At 46.8% G+C, this 19,154-nt stretch overlaps 1 protein-coding gene across 2 annotated transcripts; it reads left to right on the top strand.

The window, feature by feature from the left end:
• Window positions 1–2,034: 2,034 nt before the first annotated feature.
• Window positions 2,035–8,693, top strand: FABP1 (fatty acid binding protein 1). Of its 2 annotated transcripts, none has more exons than XM_029936285.1 (5): window positions 2,035–2,175; window positions 3,891–4,107; window positions 5,709–5,881; window positions 7,104–7,196; window positions 8,579–8,693. In XM_029936285.1, the coding sequence occupies exons 2-5, from the start codon at window positions 4,041–4,043 to the stop codon at window positions 8,627–8,629; spliced, it is 384 nt and encodes a 127-aa protein (XP_029792145.1). In that variant the 5' UTR covers window positions 2,035–2,175; window positions 3,891–4,040; the 3' UTR covers window positions 8,630–8,693. The 2 variants fall into 2 exon arrangements, with proteins under 2 accessions (XP_029792145.1, XP_029792146.1); XM_029936286.1 differs by having other exon boundaries at window positions 3,888–4,107.
• The last annotated feature ends 10,461 nt before the right edge of the window (window positions 8,694–19,154 follow it).

The raw sequence follows: 19,154 nt of genomic DNA, 5'->3' as shown, positions 1-19,154 counted from the left end.
CTTCCCCAAGGAGAAAAATTCATGACCTTCCTTCCTACTCTCCACCTTAGAGCCCAGAGAACAGCACTATGGGGTGTGTCATTTGACATTTGTGGTTAAGGGGAGAAGGTCTAGATGTAGACCCAGGTATCCCTTCATCTGAGAAGAGATGCTGAGCAGCCAGTGGTGGCACAAGAGAGCACGGTGTATCCAGGGCACTGCCAGGAGCTCTTCCCAGATGTAGCACTTAATGGCTGAAGTAAGGGACTTTAAATGGCCTCATCATTGCCATTTCCTTAGTGATGATTTTATTGGCTTTAGACTACAGAGCTCTCATGCTCCCCACTGATTCAAATTTTTACTGATTTGCTGCTTAATAAGTGTTTGAAATGTTCTTTGGGTAGGTGGCAGGTGAGGTGGGTGAGTGGGGTCTCAGCTAAGACTTAAATTTAGTCCAGCGCTCAGTCACTATGGTCATTAGACAGACACACACTAGCTGTTAGCCAGTGGATATTAGCCTGCATCACCCAGACGTTATCTCAGATCACATGGCACTCTACGATTTGGATAAAATTAAATTCCCCCAAAGCTCTTGCTAAGATTTCTGGGAATCCTTGAAGGGACCGTATTTCCATGGACACTGCTCTCTGATACAGACAGTCCCTGACCTCTGTTCACCTTGGGAGTTTTTGAGTTTACGATGGTGTGAAAGTTATACTCATTCAGTAGAACCCATACTTTGTGAATTTTGACGTTTCTCCAGGCTGGTGATATGCAATATCATCATCTGTTGTGATGTTGGGCAGCAACAATGAGCCTTGGCTCTGTCCGCCACGTGATTGCAAGGTAAACAATCGATACACTTACAGCTATTCTGTACCCATGCAAACTTTCTGTTCTTCACTTTCATACAGTAGTCAATAAAATACGTGGGTTGTTCAATACTATATTATATAATAGGCTTTGTGTTAGATGATTTTGCCCAACTGTAGGCTAATGTAAGCATCCTGAGCACAGGTAAAGGTGGACTGGGCTAAGCTAGGATATTCAGGAGGTCAGGTATTAGATGCATTTTCAACTCACAAGGCGTATATTGGGATGTAACGCCATGGTAAGTTGAGGAAGCCCTATACCGTTTCAGGTATATTGTTTCAACTCCACCCCATCAATCTGGAAATGAAGCTCAGCCCTTCATCATTTTCTATTTGCACATATATTGATTTATGAATTATAATTTACTGAAGCACTCAAGACAGCTGGGGAAGGAATTTTAAAAATGGATAGAGATTCATTCACTTTATGGCCAATGAGCAGCTTCAAATTCAACATTAGCTTTCTTGGAAGCCCTGAGTGCCTCACTGTCACTGGGGGTATTTTCGTGACCCCACACCTACTCAGTGGTTCCCCTCCTTTTTGCCTGCTGCACTGCTCTCTTCCTTTCCTTGATGTCCAGGTGCTAGAAAGAAGACACAGCCAGGTCTCTCCTTGGGTTCTGCACAGCCCAGCAGCCTTTCCCCATCACTACCTTAGCCCTGGCTGACCACAGATCGTAGGTTTCACTCACTGTCTCTCCCAAGCAGCTTCTTTAGCCACACACACACACACACAGAGTTTCCTATCAGAGGGGAATTTCAATGCTAACTGCTAAGACAATGTATTTTTTACTTCCTTACATATACATATACACAATAAAAAATGATTGTCCCACATGGAGGAGATTAGGGTCTAATATGGGCACCCTCAATACAATAAGACATATCAAAAGGTACACAATCAAGGTACAGAATAAGATGAGAGGATGTGCCTATCATCCTGTGAGCCACTCTCTCACTGCCAGCTAGGTGCAAGGGCATTTGCAGTGGCTAAAAATGGCTGAGAATTCTGGACATACAAGCCTGCTCAATGTTTGCCAGGGACCGTCCTGACCCATGGCCTGGAAAGCACTTTGTGTCCTGGGCACTGTCAGAGGAGGAAGGCCGAGCAGAGAGGGCAGAGTCGAGCACCCCTCTGCGCTGGAGGAAGAGGGTGACTGGTGCTAAGATCCACATGATGACAGGCAGCCAGTGCCCTCTGCCCACGCCGCCACTCGGAAGGGAGTGAGCTCTCCGCAGCAGGGCGCATGCTAACGCCGCCTGTCAGGGACGCCGGAGAAGGGCTTTGACATTGAGCACATGGGTGGATGAGCAGACTTCTCAGGTACTTTGCCAGATCACCATGTCTAAGATTCTGGAGGTTTGGGAGAGCATGAGGGAGTTGGAGATGACAGAGCGTGCCTCCACTGCAAGCTGACGCGCTTGCATGAGTGCTGGGCTCCGCATCAGGCTTGTCTTCCTGCCGTGTCACCATCCCCAGCGTGAGCCCTCATCCACTCACCTGTCCCCTGACTCATCTACAACCAGAACCTTAGGGTTGCTGGGCCTCCAGAGCAGAGCCCCCAGGAGCCCAGAGAGTTGGCAGGTGGGTGAGCATGTAGGCATCCTAGGGGTGTGCTGCCGGAGAGAGCAGACAGGATCCCCTGGCGGGAAGAGCACTTCCGGGAGACACAGAGCTCTGGCTGTGATCTCCGCCATCTTCCCTGGGGCAGGCTGGAATGGCAGAGCAGAACTGCAGAGGAAGGAGACAGGATGGGCAAGGATGGGAAGACAGTGGTTGGCTCTCGGGCCTGCGGTCACATGCTGCCAGCCCTGTTCACCTCCTCTCACCCTGGAGTCTCATCTAGGCCTACATGCCCGGTTTGACACACACGCGAGCGTACACACACACACACACACACACACACACACACACACACACACACCCTGATCCTGGCTGCCCAGCCCAGGGGTTTCAGTGATTTGAGGGGACATGCCAACCTGACTACTCCACATTTCTTATTTTCCTTTAGCCAGAAGACCCATGGCCTCATTATCTTTTGATGGTTTTAGTTTGCTGGCCCTTCATGAATGGGACACTTGCTGTGTGCCAGATATTGGGAATACCAAGAATAATATATGGAGAAATAATCCCAGTAGGATTCGGATCATAGGTATTTGTGAGGTGCTCTCAGAGCCCAGATGGTTTATAGAGGAGGGGAGCATGTGGAGGTGAGGGATGGACAGGGTCCTGGTGGGAGAGCAAACTCGGGCATGGGTACCTGACACGTTCATTTGGCACAGCACGTACTACCTGCTTCCTTTCTCTTACCTCATCTCTGCCTAGTAAAATGCATCTCACTTTCCACACACCCCACTTCAATGGTTCCCGCTTGCCCTTCAGTATGTAGTATTTTGACATTTTTAAATTAAGACTGATGTGGACTGTAGAGAACTTATCAAGAGGATTCTCAGAACACAAAATAGCTCTAGGGGCTTATGACAACTTTATAAAAATTAAGTTTGTGTAATGATAAAAATGGAAGAGATTGTAAGGTGTGTAAATAAGAGGAAGGTTTTATTGTTCCTTTTGTTTTTATTATGAGAGAAAGAGAGTGCAGGTAAGTGAGGGTGGGGAGAGAAAAAGAAGTAGGGGCAGAGGCAGGATTTGAGCTCACGAACCCTGAGATCATGACCTGAACCAAAGTCAGACGCTTAACGACTGAACCACCCAGATGCCCAATAACGTGAAGTTTTGAGTTTAAAGGAATTCTTCGGTATTTTTCTGTGTGTCTAACTCTCAACACACACACATGTATATACACAAACATACATATGCATACCTCCCTCTGCACACAGGCACATATATGTACCTGTGTGTGTACAGACACATAAGCATAACATACACACAATCTTACATTTAATGGAGGATTACCACATTAAAGGTTGCAGGGACTTAGGGCTTTGCACTTGATTGACATCCACTAATGTTTGCTGAATTAGAGCAAACCACTGCTGTACCCATCCTGTTTTTTTATCGTTGACCATTGCTCTTAGCAGTTAATGTTTGAACCTGGCCATAAAGGAGTCGACAGCTGCTGACCTATGGCCAACATTAGAAGCGGAAGGAGCCCCCTATAAATCGGCCCACTCTGGACCTCCCAGCCCACAGAGCTGCAGATCAGCAGTGAAGGGAACCTTGTCGCCACCATGAACTTCTCCGGCAAGTACCAACTACAGAGCCAGGAAAACTTCGAGGCCTTCATGAAGGCAGTCGGTGAGTGCTGGGCTGGACGCCAAGGTGGCGGGTGATGACAGTGAGGGTCTGGCCCTGCCAGGGGTAGAGAATCCGAGTCTCAATGCTGGAATGGGAGGAGAGTTCCAGGTTCTGCACAGGTCAGAGGCCATGTGATGCCTCTTTTGCAGTGACTTGCAGCCTGTGCTCTTATCATTTGCTGGACGAGCTACTTCATAGGCAAGTGGAAAGCACTGAGCTAGGGGCCAATCTGGATTGAAGCAATCTCTTCTGGTACCTCATTGTGTGAGCCTGCTCATTCATTCATTCATTCTCCTAACAAACACTGATTCTAGTCCAGCCACATGCTGAGTACTGTGTTGGATAGATATAGATAACAATGAGCCACGTTTCCAAGTCACAGTTTAGAGAGAGAAAAAGAGAAGTAATAGATGCAACAAAGTATCCCTAGTGCGTACTGAGCACTGGCTCACTGCTAGGTACCATGCTAAGCCCTTAACATGTAGTAAATCCTCACCAAAAATGTCTAAGTTGGGTACTAGTATTTTTCCCATTTCACAGTCAAAACAACTAAGGCCAGAAAAGGTTATGTAATCCCGACCAAGGTCACGCAAGTGGGAAGTGTTTGCCTTGGGATTTGAAGTAGATGCTGGTTCCAGAGACACGACGTGAATCCCCTGTGATCCCCAGAGTCATGTGCAGACAAATGAGGTTCTCACAGGAGGGCATGGATGGGAGGCTTAGTGGTGGTGAAGGTGAGCCTAAGCGAGGCCTTGGAAGATGAGCGAGTGTCGCCTAGGGGGCACAGGGAGGGGAGTGTGCTCCAGGTAGCAGGAACCCTCTGAGGAAAGGGTGGATGTGACAAAGAAGGGTGCCTGGGCAGGGGCAAGGTCGGGGAAGATGGAAGGCAGAAGAGGAGGACCTTCAGGGCTAGCCGAGGGCTAGGCTCTTCTCTGATAGGTGTCATGCCATCTCTATTTCGAATCTCATACGTGGCCACAGGACTCTGCACCCCTGCTGACAATGCACGTGGACCTCAATTCATATAACAGTGTAGATATTGCCTGAAATTTGTGAAGCTCTGTCCCAGGGCAAGGGACAGCCATGGCATCTTCCTCAAGATCCTTGACAGCAGAGGCCGAGGCAGGGGTAGGTAGACGGAGGCTCCACAGGCACGGCCCCAGCTTGGGAGTGTGGCCCTGGCACCTAATTCATAGCGGCTCCTCTCACTCTCAGGAGGGACCTGACTCAGAAAATGAACCGTGTGGTCAGTCTGGGTGTGGAGAATGACACACCAACACTCAGAGAGCAAAGTCTGGCTTGAGGAGGAAGAGCGAGGAAGAACCAGGGCGCCCACTAGAGGACAGGGTGTGCAGGACACAGGAGTGTCTTCTTTATAACCCTCCTGGCAGACTATCAGACCACCAGGTCAGGCCAAGTCAGGCCACCGACCTTTCCTTTCCGAGGGCAGTCCATGCTGCTCACAGGACTTGGTTCGTGCCTGTGGCCTCTGGGGAGACACGGCGCCTCCCTCCCTGCCCCACGCCACGAAGTTTCTCTGTGACCACTGCCTTGCAACTCCCATCTCTGCTCGTCTCTGAACCTCAGATGGTTTCCACCAGGTCTACCAGACGAACTCATCCAGAAGGGGAAGGACATCAAGGGGGTGTCGGAAATCGTGCAGAATGGGAAGCACTTCAAGCTCACCATCACCACTGGGTCCAAAGTGATTCAAAATGAGTTCACTCTGGGCGAGGAGTGTGAGGTGGAGACCATGACTGGGGAAAAGGTCAAGGTAGGAGATGTCCCTTCAAGCCACCCTCTGTTTCTGGAACTTTCTCTGGAACCTGGCCACAGGGCTTCAGCCCACCAGGTTCCTGCCTCACAGTCCCCACCACCAATACCTTATCTCCAAACCCACTTCGGGGCCAGGAGGCAGAAAGACAAGACAGCTCTAGGGAGGCAGCTCTAAGGAAGCCCTTCCATTTTCCTGTGACTGTGTGGGTGCTCTGGCCCAAGAACCCAAGCTCTCCTATGTGGAAGATATGGGGGACCAGTCACAGGTTCTCCCATGCCCAGCACTGGACAAGCAGGAGTCAGTGAAAAACCGTAAGGAGAGCTATGATGTCATCCTTGAGCCCAAACTAAACTGGCCTTGCTGAGCCTAGAGCTGCTGGTCATGGGGATAGACTTCCTGGAGGAGGTGCTGGTAACATCAAGAATACCAAGACCCCAGGCCCTCAGACTGAGCCTTTAGACGTCCCTGGGCCCCTGGCCTCAGCTACCTCATCTGTAAAATGGGCATAGACACCCCTTTTACCTCTTCTGATGGCTTTTTATTTCTGCTTCTCCAGATATGACATTACAGGTCAGGAAACCTGTAACAGGAAATTCTCTTGATAGGCCTGTGGCAAGGGGCAAGCCCTCATGGGTTTTACCACAGCTCTTTTCCAACTGTCCATCTTGGAGGCAAATTTTTAACTTTGGCTAGGGTCTTCTGTCACCTGCTAGGTTTCTGTTGCCTCTTCTTGGATGCATAAAGCTTGAAAAAGAGACCACCATAGAAAATATAAATGTGCCGGAAGGAATACATACCAGAGCTAAATATGCATTTTCCCAACTGGCCAGTATTTGGAATTTTGCTACCTGCTCTGTCCATCAGCTTGGAGAATTGAGATTTAACTGATTTTATTTTAGTGCTTGTAGTTGAGACCACCTTGGTGTCCCATGCTCATTTCTAGTTCAGTCAAAAGTTGAGAGACAGAGACAGTGCTTGAGTGGGGGAGGGGCAGAGAGAAAGAGAGAGAAGGAGAAACAGAATCTGAAGTAGGCTCCAGGTGCCAAGCTGTCAGCACAGAGCCTGCTGCGGGGCTCAAACGCATAAACTGAAAGATCATGACCTGAGCTGAAGTCAGACACTTAAGCCACTGGGCCACCCAGGCACCCCTTCTTTAGCTTTTAAATGCACATCAGATATTTAGACGTTCCTCACAGGTCATCTCTTCCGTCCCCTGCAGGCAGTGGTTCAGATGGAAGGTGACAATAAGCTGGTGACAACTTTCAAAGGCATCAAGTCTGTGACCGAACTCAACGGAGACATAATCACCAATGTAAGTTGGCACTCTGAGCTTGTGGTTCCCAGTACTTGAGGGGAGGGGAAAGGTGGAGTGGGGAGCAGCTCTATCACCTTTCCTGTTGTCAGTCTGTGTTTCCACTTACCGAGGACCCACTATGTGCCAGGACTCTGGTTCTCTGTGTGGAAGAGCCCTGACTGGGGCCTGTCACGCAGGGCCATCCTCCACATTGTGCAGAGAAAAAGAGGTGCTTGGTAGGACAAGACACTGTTCGTGCAGAGCCACCAGAATGACTCACCTCTCTCAGTCTCCATTGGGATGTGGCCACAAGACTTGCTCAAAGGCATTTACAAGGAGAATCATATTCACAGCAGCTTTATGGTAGCTTATCAGAGTGGCACATTCCAGTTGTGCAATCATCCTTGGTGCCTGACTGTCGCCACGTTTCTCCTGCAGTTATAGTCCTCTGGCTCTTCTTTGCTTTGGGGAGTAACAGAAGGCAGAATGCTACCCAGGGGGTCTGTCACACCCCGATTCAAGTAGGAGAGAGTCAACCAGGAAACATGCGGTCACACCCCTGCTGGGCACATTCACAAGCACATTAGGAAAGTACCAACAGGAGAAAGGGAGATGAGCCTGAACTCAGTTCTGGCCAAAGTCCCTTGATAGGCTTTTTGTACTTTGATATGCATTTGATAGATCCCTAATCTTTCCCTCTGCTCCAAGGGAGGCAGAATGAGGGATTTAATAGACAGATTGACCTGTCCAAGGTCATCCGCTAATGAGCTATAGAACCAGGGTTCAAACCTAGTTCTTTCTTTTCTATTCCATTGCTGCTGAAGTTAAGGGGCTCCTTTGTAACCCTGATGACATGACCCTGTGTCATTGTCACAGACTTGTTCAAGAGAACCAGTGGAGGCAGGGGTGGTGGGGTTGTGCAGGAGAAAGGAAAGTCCCTCAAAAATTCAAAAATGGATTAATCTGATGGTCCAATGCTTTTACAGCTCTTTGGGAGGAAAATTTTGTACTGCCTTCTATGTTCCAGGCTAGGTGCCTACGTGTTTCCATGCACTTGTGCCTTTGGTCCTCAACATGTGTTTGGTACCTAGTAGGCACTCAGTGAAACTGAGAAATTGGACTGGACTGGACTCCTTTGGATGGTCTTGCTCTAACTGCCATTGATATAGAAAGGAATTCACTAAAAGTCAGGACAACTCTCCACACAAAGAAATGAAGTGAGTCAGATCTAACATGAGATTTTAGAAAAGATTGCCACCTCTTCCTCTGGTCCTGTAGAAAACAAAGGAAACTTTGGGTTGTTTCTTATGCTAGCATATTTGGGACGATTCTGTAGCCTTAACTACCTTGTGCCACTCCACATCAGATGAACATTTTGTGACTGTTTTTTTTACTTTCAGACCATGACACTGAATGACATTGTCTTCAAGAGAATCAGCAAGAGAATTTAGACAGCTCTGCATTTCATATTCTTTTACTGTGTAAAATTAATGTAATAAAGTGAACTTTGTTTAAAAAAAAGTCTTCTTCTCAATTGATGGTGCTGTATCAGTGTGCACTGACCCACCTAAATCTTTGTTAACGTTGATGATCTGCATGTTCCATCCTACTAAGTCAGGTCGGAAGGACCCCTAGGCTACCCACGCAGGTGACCCTACAGGGAATGCAAGACGTGGCTGGATCTGTACGGTGGCCCTGGAATGATGTTCCTGGTCAGCCATACAGGCAAGGAGCCGGAGCAAGAGGGTGTGCTGGCTCCCTGTGGGGACAGAGGACAGGAATACCGGGCAGGCAAAGGGGAGCTATGCCCTCCAGTGTGGTTCAGCATCCCACCCACCAGGGGACATGAACCAAAAGACCAGGCCCTGACCCACCAAATGAACAATTCACTCTCCTGGAGGGGAGCTGATGGAGGAACTTAGCAGAAGGCACCAGAAGCGAGCAGAGAAAGGTCAGGTGGAAATTCCCTCTGTGCTATAGGCAGAGGCAGAATGTGGAAAAAGCATTTCTCTGAACAGCACTTTGTATCAGGCTCTGGTAGCTGTTGAGTTGCACCCCCTTCCCCGACTCTAAAATTCACATGATGAAGTCCTAACCCCCAGGACAACAGATTGTGACCTTATTTGGAAATAGAGACATTGCAAATATAATTGGTTAAGTTAAAAAGAAGTCATACTGGGGAAGGGGAACCCCTAATCCATTGTGGCTGATGTCCTTATGAAAGGGAGATATTTGCAGACAGAGACACCCACACAGGGAGTACACCATGTGGAGATCAGTTATGCAGCCACAAACCAAGGATGTACCAGAAGCTAGGAGAAAGACCTGGAACAGATCCTTCCCTGTCTCCTTCAGAGGGAGCTCCCCTGTCTTCACCATGATCTCAGACTTCTGGCCTCTAGAACTGTAAGATAACACATTTCTGTTGTTTGAGTTGTTCAGTCTGAGGTACTTTGAAATGGCAGCCCTAGCAAGCTGATAAGGTGCTCGTTCCCCACATCCAAAGAGCAGCCAAGCTCAGACATGTCTACCTTCATCATGTCTTTCAGCTCCAGACCTGTACCAGCCCACAGAAAACTCTCAACACAGTTGTCTTAAATATGAATGCACCTATCACATTTTCTACCTCCTCTCTTTCCACTTCTGGAGTTGAACCCCCATAACTTGTTACGTGGATAGCTGCACAGGCTCTATGGCATCTCCCCACCCCTCTCTCTTACCTACAAATCTCCTTCCTTAAAAACAGCACTGATCATAAAGCTTCCTAGTTCATTGCCTCACACATAAGAGTCCAACTCCTCAACCTGCATTCATGTCTCTATATCAGAAGTCAGGAAACATTTTCTATAAAAAACCAGAGAGTAAATATTTTCAGTTTTATGGGCCGTCCTATCCCTGTCACAGCGGCACAGTTCTGCTCTTTTAGCACAAAGCAGCCCCAGGCATTACACCAGCAAATGGGCGTGACTGTGTTCCGATAAAACTTTATGGATACTGACATTTAAATTTCGTATCATTTCCGGGGCACCTGGGTGGCTCAGTCAGTTGAGAGTCCAACTTCAGCTCAGGTCATGATCTCTCAGTCTGTGGGTTTGAGCCCCACTTTGGCTCTGTGATGACAGCTCAGAGCCTGGAAACTTCTTCAGATTCTGTGTCTCCTCTCTTTGTCCCTCCCCTACTTGTGCTCTGTCTCTCTTTCTCTCTCTCAAAAATAAATAAACGTTAAAAATTTTTAAACTTCATATCATTTCCATGTGTCATAAAATAGCATTCTTCTCTTGATTTTTTTCTCAACCATTTAAACACAGAATATCATTCTTAGATCGCATACCATGCAGAAACAGAGGCAGCTGGTCTGACCCATGGACTGTAGATTGCTGATTCTTGCTTGATTATAGCCTTCCTGCCTTATCTAGCTTCAACCCTTTCCTGTAATATACATTCCAATCAAGCTAAACATCTCTCATTCCCCTAGCAATTTAAGTGCTGCCTCTTTCAAGAAGGCTTCCTGAATTGTACAGCTAAAAGTATTCTTTCCCTTCCTCTGGCATTTTATCTACACCAGTTTATTGGATGAAATTCTTCCTGCCTTGTACTATAGTGTGTGACATATGTGGAATGGGGCCTTGGAAAAAAAGGGAGACCATAATTTGAGGGAACTAAGTCACACTTCAAGAAAGAGCTTCAAAGCTTCAGTAAAAATTCAGAGGTAGGAGATACAAAGAAAAAAACCCTAAAGCACACTATGATATGCCATTCACAAAAATAAATTCCAGATGAACTGAAGAGCTAAATGAATAAATATTAAATATTTTTTAAAAGGCATGCTACCATAAATCTGTGTATATTGATATATAGAAAACCATCTTAAGGTGTAAAAAACATGAAGAAAATGATTAATTCATATTACAAAGGTTTGTATGAAAAGATACTATAAACATAGTTTCCAACAAAAGCAACCACATGGGAGAAAATATTTGTGACTTACATCGCAGAGGTTAACAGAATTCAAAAACGTCTTCCAAATCAGTAAGAAACCCAACAAGTCAATGGGAAGGTGGGGTGAGCACATTAATGGGCAATTCATAGTGTGGAATATGCTTAGTCTCAAAGTAATCAGGGACGAGGGAGGTAAGATGAGATACCATGTTACAAATCAAACCAGTAAAAAGTAAAAGGATTGATAACGTGGAGCGTTTGCAAAGATGTGAGTAAGGAATGGCTCTCCCATCACTGGTGGAGATGTAAATTGTTCCAGCCCACGTGGAACATCATTTCATGGTATCCACTAATATTTTCAAAATTCCCTAACGTATTCTAGCAATGTCACTCTTGTATATCTCCCTAGAGAAGCGTTTAAACACATACACAAAAAAGCATATAAAGGATGCAAGAGCCAAAAACTGGAAACAAATGCCCATACATAAGAAAGGGCTAGATAAGCTGTCTCATAGCCATACTCTGAGATCACGTGTGGTGGGTAGAGTAAATGAAGGAGGTGGGTACCTGTAAGTGTTATTGTAGAACTAACTCTAAGATGAAGCTTTGAAAAAAAATAACAAGTTTTCAGACAGTATCAATTGTGTAAATTTTGTTCAAATATGAAGTAAAATTTTCTATTTATATAGATTGTTGGGACATCAGATAATAGCCATCACCTCTGGTGTGAGAGGTCAAGAGAATTTCTTGCATTATTTGTATTGAATTTTTTGCAAGGAACTAATTTCTGGAATTGGTTTCTTAAATTTTTTATTATTAATTTTTTTTGAAAGAGACAGAGTACGAACAGGTGAGGGGCAGAGAGCGAGGGGGATGCAGAATCTGAAGCAGGCCCCAGTCTCCAAGCTGTCAGCACAGAGTCCGATGTGGGGTTTGAACCCGCGAACCATGAGATCGTGACCTGAGCCAAAGTCAGATGCTCAACTGACTAAGCCATCCATGTGCCCCTGTGGTACTGTTTTTTTTTTTTAACGAACCATGATTTTTTCTTAGAAGCAGATGTTTTAGAGTCAAAATGTTGGACTTGAAGACAACATAGTAGAAGTAAGGTCTCTTCAGTCAAGCCTCTAGGGATTTGACAAAATTCCCAAAGTCTCCTCCTAACTGGGATCTTCCCGTAGGAACAGCCTTCTTTTGGAGGGGATTGATTGTGTGTTTAGGCCTGAAAAGGAAATTAATTTTATGCTGAATTTGGACTTTGTACAGATGCCCAGAGAACTTTGGGCCTGAAGTCAACTTTAAATAAACTGGATAAGCTGTTGATTGTCACAGCTATTTTCACCTTGGCCCCTCTCCCCTCCACCTGTCCTGTGGGCATCCTGACAACAGAGTGCTCTCTGAACCTAGGAATGCTGATTGATTTGTAAAAAGCCAGATTTGGCATCTAGATGCACACAAACGTAGACATTTCCAGTTTTCTTCTTCCTTTTAAAAATTTTTTAATGTTTATTATTTATTTTTTAGAGAGATAGAGACAGAGCATGAGTGGGGGAGAGGTAGGGAGACAGACCCCGAAGCAGGCTGCAGGCTCTGAGCAGTCAGCACAGACTGCAACACGCTGCTTGAACCCACAAACAGGGGGATCATGACCTGAGCCAAAGCTGGACACTTAACCTACTGGGCCACCCAGGTATTTCTCTTCTTCATTTTTGTTTTAAACTGACTCCCAGTAGGGTAAATAAAGTGATTTTGGGAGGGAGTGGAGTGTCTAACTTAATCTATATTTGATATTTAGAATATTTTTTCTATATATACTAGAGGCACATTGACTATCCTATGATTTTCTAGTATTTCCTACTAGAAAAACATGGAGATATAAAATTAAATGTATCTTCTCCACACAACCTGTCCTGATTCAGCCAAAATCAGGACTGGGCAGTGTTAAACTCTGAGGAGACAATGGTCCCAGGGAGACCTGCTGTCCAACAGGGGAGATCAACCGATATTCCATGATGGCGCCAGTATGGTCCATGCTGTGATCCTGGTGGGCACCAGCTCCAGACCTGCCTGGTTAGGAAAGGCTTCAGAGAAAGTGACATTCCAGTTGACTCTCAAAGCATTCAAGGATATTTGCCTGGCTGGGAGGCAAAAGGAGGCTTGGCAAGGGATGAGGCAGAGAAAGGATACAGAGTCTCTGTCATGGTAAGGAGTCTGAACCTGATCCTGGAGACAGGGCGAATCACTGAAGAGTTTTTAGCTGCAGTAGTAAATGATTGTAGAAAATTATTCTGGCCATGGTGTCAGACCATGAGAGGGCCAAGGCTGAATACAGAGACACCATTAAGAGACTATAGCAATGGTCCAGGAGCAAGATATGGGGGCCTGAACCATGTCTTTGCCTGTGAGGTCAGCGCCAAGTGAAAAGGTTCAAGAGGATTTAAGAATTAGAATCAATGGGCTCTTGCGACTAGAGATGAGAAGTGCTTAAGAAAGATTTATGTCAGGGATGTATCAGCGGGAAATAAGGCTTACTCAAAAGGGTTCTTTTGATGAGGATTTAATGGAAGCGCCATTTACACAAGTGTGGTCCGAGTATATGGAACCCACAAGGTAGGCAAGGTGCTCAGGCAACCACCGGAAGCCATTATCACCCATAGGCCTGAAGGGACAATGTGAGGAACTGCATTACTTGAGCTCACTGAGCACTGAAGCCATTGGAGGGCCACCCAACAGGAGCCAAACCCTGCATAGGTGGTGGGGGGAGGGGTTGCTGCGGGGAATGGCACACAACCACTGCTCTGCCTTCCTATCTCCTACTGGGGCCTCCCATTGGCTGAACCAGAAAGCAGAGATTGGCCTTTCTGGGCACAGAGCAGGGCAGAGAGAGGTGGAGAAGGGATGTAAGGCAAAGGGAGATATACTAGCACCATGGGAACTCCTTGAGTCATAAGAGAAAACACCCACTTAAGTTCACTTGGACCAAAATTAAAATAGAGTGGGGGTGGGAGGGGAGAGATGGTTCACTGATTCATAGAACTGGAAGGAGCAGGTGGGTCTGAAGTCTTACAACAAGCTCATCAATGTTTCTCTCTCTTCTTATCAAGTCCTTTTCTCCCTCGATGCTAGCTGTGTTCTCCCAGAGCTTTGCAAACAGCAGTAAGTATGACTACCAGCACCTCTAGGGTCACAAACTGAGAGTTGTATTCCCAGAGAAGAACAGGGACTCTTTCTCCTCCAGTTCAAGAGGCCTTCATAAGGCCCAACTGCCTAGCTTGGGTCACATACAATGATGCACCAGAATCAGTTAGTGCCGGCTTCCAACACAACACACAGCTTATGTTGTGTGTTGGCAGCTTAGACATGGACCACTGTGGGAGTATGTATACAGTAAAAGTCAGCCAGTGTTGGGGTGCCTGGGTGGCTCAGTTGGTTAAGCGTCCGACTTTAGCTCAGGCCATGATCTCACAGCTCATGAGTTTGAGCCCAATGCAGGGCTCTGTGCTGACAACTCAGAGCCTGGAGCCTGCTTCGGATTTTGTGTCTCCTTCCCTCTGTCCCCACCTCGCTTATGCTCTGTCTCTGTCTCTTAAAAAAATAAGTTAACATTGGGAAACAATCAGCAAATATTACAAACCAGGCTCTTCGTAACACTACTGTTACATACTTAACTAGCACACCACTGTGTGTCAGGGAACGGCACGCCATGACAGGTCCAGGCTGGGTCCTAAGCCAACCTGTCCTGAACGGCTTCCTGCAAACTTCTGATGCAGAGGAGAGTCTCTAGAGAGTGGGTGGGTGCTGTTTTCACAATTGGAGAGATGCTGGGCTGAAAAGAGCAGCTCGGAAGCCCATTATAAGAGGTGAAGGAGAAGGAGGCACATAATACCCCAGATCCTGGGGAACCAGATGGGTGCGGAGTAGAGGTCTGGAGGGAAATGATGAATTCAGGTATAAACGAGGTGGGTGTGCAGTGCCTGAATGCCCACCATAGTGAGCAAGGCAAAACTTCCCTCAGGGGGGAACAAACGAGAGAGAGAGAGAGAGAGAGAGAGAGAGAGAGAGAGAGAGAGAGAGAAAGAAAGAAAGAAAGAAAGAAAGAAAGAAAGAAAGAAAGAAAGAAAGAAAGAAAAAAGAAAGCCAGACAGACAGACAGACTTGAACAGCCAGATGGTGAATAAGGGGAAATAGCTGTCCTCCAAGGCCAAATGTCAGTGCCACAGAAGAACAAAAGTCGCTTATCTGGAACGCTATCTGCTGCTTCCCACTGTAGCTCCTGCACAGCCACCGGCTCCCTGCTCTACCCAGGAAGCTGTCTGGTCTACAGCGGGATTCCACACACACCATACACCATACCTGCAAGCAAAAGGAAGGCAGTGAGAAAGGGCTGTGGTCCACTGTATGAGAACTTACAAACCCTGTTTTGGTGAATGAGGAACAGAAAGAAAGCAAAGGTTGACATGGCAGCCAATATGATGTAAGGAAGGAAGATCCATTCTCCTGGATCCTGGGAATACAGACTCAAGTCCCGAGCCTTCTGCTTGCAGGTGTTCATAAATGAGTGCTTTGAGGGTTTGATAGCAAGACTGCTGTGGTGGGCAGAATAATGACCCCAAATCTGTCCACAAGCTGGCCCGAGGACCTGTGAATATGTCATCTTACACGGCAAAGGGATTTTGTAAAGACATTGAGATGGGGAGATTTTCCTGGATGATCCCAGTGGGCTCAATGGGATCACACTTGTCCTTATAGTGAAAGAGGAAGGCAGGAGGGTCAGAGGAGTGATGAGGTTGCTGACTGGGGCCACAGACCAAGCTGTTGTGGGCATTCTAGATGTTTCTAGAAACTGGATCGGACAAGAAACAGATTCTTCCCCTAAAGCCTCCAGAAGGAACCCAGCTCAGGGCACCTGGGTGGCTCAGTCAGTTGAGCATCAGACTCTTGATCTCAGTTCAGGTCATGATCTCACAGTTCCTGAGATGGAGTCCTGAATTGGGCTCCTCGACATCCACGAGGGGTCTGCTTGGGTTTCTCTCTCTCCCTCTTTCTCTCTCCCCCTCCTCTACTCATGCTCTCTCTCTCTCAGAATAAATAAACATGGGGAAAAAAATAAAAGAAGGAACACAGCCATGCTGAAACCTCAGTTTTAGCCTTGTGAGACCCAGTTTGGACTTCTGACCTCCAGACCTGTAAGATAATAAAGCTGTGCTATTTTAAAGCACTTAGTCTGTGGTAATTTGTTACAGCAACAATAGGCAACAAATACAGCTCCTAAAGATGTCTGGGAAGCCTTGGCCAACTGTCCTCAGAATAAGCTGAGCTGTGGAGGCTGACAGTGAAGAGTTCATGCCAGAGTTTTCGAACCTGTGTGGTGGCCGTGGTGGTCACGTTGCGTGTTCTGATTCTCTGAGACTGATGAGGTACTCCTGGGCAACGCGAGATTGGGGGGTCTGTAGGTAATGCTGGGCCAGCAGTGGGCAAGGCAGCTTCCAGAAGCACTGCTAACCTTCACGCACTGGATGTTATCATCAGCACTGTGCACACCTCGGTCCAAGAGCTTGCACCACTGACTGCCTCACATATGCTGCTCTTCTCTCTGCTGCGTGCTCTGACTATGCTGATTCCCTCCTGCATTCTTTTTTTTTTTTTAATGTTTATCTATTTTTAAGAGAGAGACAGAGTGCAAGCAGAGGAGGGGCAGAGAGAGAGGGAGACACAGAATCAGAAGCAGGCTCCAGGCTCTGAGCTGTCAGCACAGAGCCTGATGTGGAGCTCAAACCCATGAACCCTGAGATCATGACGTGAGCCCAATGAAGTCTGATGCTTACCCGACTGAGGTAAGCAGGTGCCCCAGGGAAAATTTCTTTAATGGTGTTTTTAACTATTCATCCTGCAACTTGTAGGTAGTGAACTCTGTTTTTATAGACTGACAACACTACAAATGAATGTGTTCTTATGAAGTTAAGCCAATATCCCTGGTATAAATATTCCCACCATGACCAATGCCAAGCTTTTGACGTGATGTTGATGAATGTAGAGTTTGAAAGAGATGTGCACGGTCCACTCTCACAGGCTGGGAACAGCTGGTTCCCACATACTGCTGCTTGCGTCCACTCTTGACCTTCACTCTCCTCTGAGGGGAATGGACCCTCGACAGCAGCATGGCCAGAGTGCCCACGGAGCACCCATGGAGCATGTAAGATGAGCCAGGCACCACTCAGAGGGCTTTCACATTTTAAAAGTTTAATTCTCACAGCAACTCTATGTGGTAGGTAGAAATAAGGAAACTGAGGCATGGGTGAAATCACCAGCCCAAGGTCATGCAGCTAACATTAGGAGAGCTGAGACAGGAACCTCACTATCTCAACATCCATAATCCTAAAAACCACACTATTCCCTAAAACTGCATTGTCTAATACAGCAGCCAGTGACCATGTTGGCTTTTTAAACTGAAATCAGTTGAAGTTAAATAAAAGTTAAAATTCAGTTCCTCACTCATACTAGACACATTGCTAAGAGCTTGAATAGTCACATGTTGCCAGCAGCTACTGCATTGGATGACAGAGATGCAGTATATTTTCATCACCACAGAAAGTTCTATCAGACGGTGCTGCTCTAAATGGGACTGTCAGAAAGAAGACGCCACACATATTTGCTTGGAAATATGGACAATTTAATGGCCTTTGGTGACTACTGTAACATAAAAACTCAAAGCACGCAGTTTTAGGTCTCTTCTGCTCTGAGATAAGCAAATTCATTCACTGATTCATTCATTCAGCACATATTAACTGAGCACCTATGTTCCAGGACCCGTGGTAGGTTCTGGGGATAGAAAGATAAAGAAAGGAACACGGCTCCTCCCTTCTAGGAGTTCACAATCTGATGGAGGAGGCAGACAGGTAAAAAGGCAAGTATATAAGCCATGAGGAGAGCGCTATGGTGGGGGATTTGAGGGTGATGTGGGAGACTCAGATGGGCAGCCAGCAGAAGGGGTTCATGGAAGAGGTGATTTCCCAACTGGATGCTGAAAGGTGAACAGGAGTTCACAGGGTTCAGATATTTTAGATAGAATGTTTCAAAATTCAAAGAGAGTCCCAGAAGAACATGGGTCACTCAGGGACCCATGAGTGCGTGGGATTGATTGAAGTCTAGGATGCAAGCAATGCGAGCAATGGAAGCAAGTAGCCAGAGCAGAAGTCGGGTGTTCTCAGGCGGTGTGCTGAGGGACAGATGTCGGGGAGGGCAGAAAGGAAAGAGAAAGTTGCATTTTGGATGCGCCACAGGTGGTGTGCCTGGAGAACATTCAGGAGGGTATGTGGGGCTGGAGCTCAAGCAAGTTCGGGAATACAGACTTAGCACTATCAGCTCAAGGTGGTGATTAAACAAAAGGCCTGGCTGGGCTCATGCAGGGAACGTGTGCAAAGCTAGATGAGCCTGAACCAAGAGTGACCAGAAGGAACAAACCCAACCCCAGGAAATATGACAATGTTTTAGGGGCAGGTAGAGAAATGGGGTCAGGGGCAAAGAGGAACCACATCAAAGGATCATCACAAGGAGATGGTATCCAAAAATCAAGGGCTGGGAGGGTCAACTGGTGCAGAGAGGCCAAATAATATAAGGACAAAAAGGTACCCACCCACCAGAATTGACCTTGGTATGGGCCATTTCAGTGGCCAACCCAGCCTACAGTGGGTTCAGGAGCAAATGAAAAGTCAAGAAAGACAGATAATAACTATGAGAGACAAGTCTTTTATTTTCTTTAAATGTTTGCTTATTTATTTTGAGAGAGAGACAGTGTGTGTGTACAAGTGGGGGCAGGGTCAGAGAGAGAGGAAGAGAGAGAATCCCAAGCAGGCTCCACATTGTCAGTGTAGAGCCTGATGTGGGGTTCGATCTCACAAGCCATGAAGTCATGACCTCAGGCAAAATCATGAGTTGGACCCTTAACTGACTGAGCCACCCAGAAACAAGTCCTTTTAAAAAAGTATTCAGGGGGTGCCTGGGTGGCTCAGTCAGTTAAGCATCTGGCTTCAGCTCAGG

Source organism: Suricata suricatta, chromosome 4 (genome assembly GCF_006229205.1).
Source record: "Suricata suricatta isolate VVHF042 chromosome 4, meerkat_22Aug2017_6uvM2_HiC, whole genome shotgun sequence".
NCBI lineage: Eukaryota > Metazoa > Chordata > Mammalia > Carnivora > Herpestidae > Suricata > Suricata suricatta.
Note: the sequence above shows the minus strand (reverse complement) of the source record. Positions and strands in the feature narration are given on the sequence as shown.